The following is a 5,247-nucleotide window of genomic DNA, read 5'->3' on the forward strand; positions in this document are numbered from 1 at the left end:
TAAGAGTCAATATAACCCACTTTTGTGTCATGCATTTGATGCCAATGAAGGATTTGCACTGTTTCAGTTACTGCAGGGGACTGGAGAAATACGTGACGTTTAGACATGCATTTCTAATCTGCATGTTCCCATAGTGCTCCTTCCCCGTTCTCCTGTATGACTTGATCTGTGTTATTACAGGGAAGAGTATAGGCTGTGTAACGTCTGTCTGATCCCGCTCCTCGCTAGCAGCCAGTTCTGTTCCCTCTTATTGTGGAGCTGTAAAGTGCAGACCGCAGGAGCTGCCAGGCTGGAATTCACTAATGACACACGTGGGCCTCAGATGAGAAGTGCAATTTGAAAAGCTGTGTGTGTGTGGTGTGTGTGTGTGTGTGTGTGTGTGTGTGTGTGTGTGTGTGTGTGTGTGTGTGTGTGTGTGTGTGTGTGTGTGTGTGTGTGTGTGTGTGTGTGTGTGTGTGTGTGTGTGTGTGTGTGTGTTTGCACATGTCAAAGTTTGCACACAGAGTATATGCACCTACGGAAAACTAAAATGGCCGCAGTGCAAACGTATAGCTCCACACATTGCATCTCTCCGCCCAGCTTCACCTTAAAGCAGCTTGTTAATAGGAAAGAGGGCGGCCATTAGGGCCCCAGAGATGGGGGCTAGCATGAGTATGAAAGGAATGGGGCCACAGGCGCATGGGCTTTAAATCCTCTGTGTCAATAGAGTCTCTGGAGCAAAATAATGGCATCAGTCTGTGTGGGAGTTAATGTGAGCTGATAGCATGAGGGCTGGGGGTCAGGGGTTCGCGGGCTCGCGCTAGGTTGTCAGGGAGCTGAATGCTGCATAATCCCTCCCCCTCTGCCCTCTCTCTCTCCCTTTCTCTCCCTTTCTCTCTCTATCTCTCTCTCCCTTTCTCTCTCTCTCCCTTTCTCTCTCTCCCTCTCTCTCTCTCCCTTTCTCTCTCTCTCTCTCTCTATCTCTCTCTCTCCCTTTCTCTCTCTCCCTTTCTCTCTCTCTATCTCTCTCTCCCTTTCTCTCTCTCTATCTCTCTCTCCCTTTCTCTCTCTCTCCCTTTCTCTCTCTCCCTCTCTCTCTCTCCCTCTCTCTCTCTCTCTCTATCTCTCTCTCTCCCTTTCTCTCTCTCCCTTTCTCTCTCTCTATCTCTCTCCCTCTCTCTCTCTCCCTTTCTCTCTCTCTATCTCTCTCTCCCTTTCTCTCTCTCTATCTCTCTCCCTCTCTCTCTCCCTTTCTCTCTCTCTCTCTATCTCTCTCTCTCCCTTTCTCTCTCTGCCTTTCTCTCTCTCTCTGTCTTTCTCTTAATTCAATTCAATTTGCTTTATTGGCATGATGTAACAATGTATATATTGCCAAAGCTTACTTTGGATATTTACAATATGAAAATAATAAGAATCAAATTGTCAACGGGACAACAGTAACAACAATAACCAAGGGTCAAAATAACCATACAATGAACAATAAGCATTGAGGACATGTGCAGGTTGATTGGTCTGTCAGACACTGTCCCTCATCTTATGGCAGGCAGCAATGTAGTGCGCTGCCAACCCACAGCTCTCTGCGTCCTCCCCCAACAGGATACACAGATAGATTCTCTCTCTCTCTCTCTCTCTCTCTCTCTCTCGCTCTCTCTCTCTCTCTCTCTCTCTCTCTCTCTCCCTTTCTCTCTGTCTCTCTCTCTCTCTCTTAGCTCATGGGGGTAGGGGCTATGAGATGGAGGGATAGAGGGGGGCTCTCCCACGCGGGCTCACCCGTCTGGAATGCGGAGGAGAGGGGTGTAGAGGTGGAGGGGGAGGAAGGGGCAGTGGGATATTGCCGGTCAAGATGACAGTTTTTCCAGGGTTTTTAGAACTTACTACTAATGGCTCATGGGAAACGAGGAATGAGGAACTTACTAGAAGCTGAGGAGTTTTTGTTTTTGTAAGTAGGATGGAGTAGGATTGTTTTGTGTTGAAAATGTTACAGTTTCCATTTCCATCCACTAACCGTGACCACGCACTCTTGGTCCCTCTCCTCGGTCAATCAGTCTGGTCTCTCTCCTAGGTCTGTCAGTCTGGTCTCTCTCCTAAGTCTATCAGTCTGGTTTCTCTCCTAAGTCTATCAGTCTGGTCTCTCTCCTAAGTCTATCAGTCTGGTCTCTCTCCTAAGTCTATCAGTCTGGTTTCTCTCCTAAGTCTATCAGTCTGGCCTCTCTCCTAAGTCTATCAGTCTGGTCTCTCTCCTAGGTCCATCAGTCTGGTCTCTCTCCTAGGTCCATCAGTCTGGTCTCTCTCCTAAGTCTATCAGTCTGGTCTCTCTCCTAGGTCTATCAGTCTGGTCTCTCTCCTAAGTCTATCAGTCTGGTCTCTCTCCTAAGTCTATCAGTCTGGTCTCTCCTAGGTCAATCAGTCTGGTCTCTCCTAGGTCTATCAGTCTGGTCTCTCTCCTAAGTCTATCAGTCTGGTCTCTCTCCTAGTTCAATCAGTCTGGTCTCTCCTAGGTCTATCAGTCTGGCCTCTCTCCTAAGTCTATCAGTCTGGTCTCTCTCCTAAGTCTATCAGTCTGGTCTCTCTCCTAGGTCAATCAGTCTGGTCTCTCCTAGGTCTATCAGTCTGGTCTCTCTCCTAAGTCTATCAGTCTGGTCTCTCTCCTAAGTCTATCAGTCTGGTCTCTCTCCTAGGTCTATCAATCTGGTTTCTCTCCTAAGTCTATCAGTCTGGTCTCTCTCCTAAGTTATCAGTCTGGTCTCTCTCCTAGGTCTATCAGTCTGGTCTCTCCTAGGTCTATCAGTCTGGTCTCTCTCCTCGGTCTATCAGTCTGGTCAATGGACACATGTCTTTACTTGAAGTTAGTGACTGTAGTAAAATCTAGCTTTAGTTAGTTAGTTAGTGACTGTAGTAAAATATAGCTTTAGTTAGTTAGTTAGTTTAATGTAGTAAAATCTAGCTTTAGTTAGTTAGTTAGTGACTGTAGTAAAATCTAGCTTTAGTTAGTTAGTTAGTGACTGTAGTAAAATCTAGCTTTAGTTAGTTCAGATATTCAGGGTTTTTCCTTTAGCAGGATAGTAACTTTTACTCTCTACCTCCCCCACAAATGAATATAATTCATATCAGCTTTATTGGCATGAAAAGTGAATGGAGTTACAACAATAACAATCTCTCTCTCTCCATCTCAGACCCCGGTACCTCCGCGGGCTCCTCGTCCTCCTGTGGGCGGCGTTCCCACTGGTGCAGCGTAGCCTACTGGGAACAGCGGACGCGGGTCGGCCGCCTCTACCCGGCCCACGAGCCCTCGCTCAGCATCTTCTACGACCTACCTCAGGGCACGGGCCTCTGCCTGGGCCAACTCAACGCCGTTGCCAACGCTAGCAACGGTCACCGCTGCGACGGTGGCGGCGGTCACCATGGCAACCGTAGTCACCGCGGCGGTAGTGGCAGCAGCAGCAGCACGGGCAGCTGTGTCCAGCGAACACGCAGCAAAATCGGCTACGGGATTGTCCTGAGCCAAGAACCTGACGGAGTGTGGATCTACAACCGTAGCCAGCACCCAGTGTTTGTCCACTCGCCCACCCTGGACCTGCCCAGCTCAGTGAGGGGACTGACGGTGAGGAGGGTGATGCCTGGCTACTCACTCAAAGTGTTTGACTATGACAAGTCCAGCTGGATCCTGCAGCAGGGCATGGAGCCCCCTGTGGGGCTGGAGGGCCCCTATGACCCCCACAGTGTGAGGATCAGCTTCGCCAAGGGCTGGGGCCCCTGCTACTCCAGACAGTTCATCACCTCCTGCCCCTGCTGGGTGGAGGTGTTGCTCAATACCCACAGATAGCACACAGACTAGGAAGACAGACAGAGGGATGGATGGACAGGCATACACACGGATAGACAGACGGGAAAACACAAATACAGTACACGTATTTACTTACACAGGTGCTCACAGGTATATGTGTACACCCACACACAGGCACACACACACACACACACAGCTATCTCAATCAACTATCCCAAATATAATCTACCTAGATTTAATATAAAGTTTTATATATTATATGAAATATATTATACTTGTAAATACCAAGTCATTTTTACAATGCAATTATTTATGTATAGTGTAATGTGTATATGGACAAAATCAAAAAGGAACAGAATTATGCACTTTGGATTCTATATATGCATTCTCAATGCCTTTTGAAAGAGATATATCCTGCAAACAATAGGACGCACCCGGTTTTAGTTCTCATATTTTATCAATCACCTGGAAAAGTTATGCCATTCACACTTTGACAATAAAGTACTCGTATTCTAAGATGTTGTCTTCAAACTTTGATTTGGTCTTTTTACTGATATTCTCCCGTGGTGTTTTGTGTATTGAGTTGAGATATGTGACGTGACAGGGCACTAGAATTGTCGTGGTGAAATAACATTATAATCAGTTGTGGGATAAAAAACCAGCGGTGTAGTGGATGGTAAAGTAAATGCATTTACCCTTTATGCTCAACAGTACGTTCAAAAGCTTCAGCCATAGTCTTCCAATTAGATACCTATGTTACTGAATTACCACCATCAGGATCAACCAAATGAGGTTCATTCACATCTGATTGGCTGTACCAAAGATCCAGAAGGCCCCTGAAGAAGGCTTGGAGGGCACATCCACTGATCAGCTGCCTGGATGTGGTGAGGGAAGCTTCCTTTGATCATTCCCAGTCATATTATTTGTGGGTCTAGAATTAAACTACAACATAAAACCGAAACCATCTGCCCTGACCAAACACGAAGACAGTCCATGCAGCTACATTTACATAAGACGTAATGACCCAGCGAATACTTCTGGTAATGGTCTACATCAGGGGAAAGATACATGTTAATGTCATTGAAGAACACGGGCCTCGGTTACACCATAGATCTCTCAAGTCTGTAGAAAGTACAAACACCCCAAAAAGCATTGCTCCTCATAAACGGATTCTGCTCCAATGTGCGGAAATCAGATCCCCCCCCCCCCAACTCTATCCATGGGACGAGAGCCCAATACCAATGGAAACACACAGAGCGGGTGGTGGTGAGAAACTGAAAACACATAGCTGGATGATTACACAACAAACCACAGTGGGTACATGGGCCCAGACCGGCTCCAGTAGGAGAAAGTTCTGTGTTTATAACACAATGGCATCCTGTTTGAGTCTTTCAACAACACAAGTGTTTGTGGAAGCTCTCATATTTGGGTAAGAGAACGAGAGAGAATGACTGGCTGGAAAAGCAATGTAAGCAGTATGAATC

The 5,247-nt window shown here is 46.8% G+C and overlaps 1 protein-coding gene across 2 annotated transcripts in view; it reads left to right on the plus strand.

Annotated features, from left to right (window-relative positions):
• Window positions 1-4,279, plus strand: part of LOC120049717 (mothers against decapentaplegic homolog 6-like) — a 26,879-nt gene extending 22,600 nt beyond the window's left edge. For both annotated transcript variants that reach the window (XM_038996088.1, XM_038996080.1), the window contains one exon: window positions 3,153-4,279. In XM_038996088.1, the coding sequence (XP_038852016.1) occupies window positions 3,153-3,802 (650 nt within the window). In that variant the 3' untranslated portion in view covers window positions 3,803-4,279. The remainder of the gene's footprint in view (window positions 1-3,152) is intronic.
• The last annotated feature ends 968 nt before the right edge of the window (window positions 4,280-5,247 follow it).

Source organism: Salvelinus namaycush, chromosome 1 (genome assembly GCF_016432855.1).
Source record: "Salvelinus namaycush isolate Seneca chromosome 1, SaNama_1.0, whole genome shotgun sequence".
In the NCBI taxonomy this organism is placed as follows: Eukaryota; Metazoa; Chordata; class Actinopteri; order Salmoniformes; family Salmonidae; genus Salvelinus; species Salvelinus namaycush.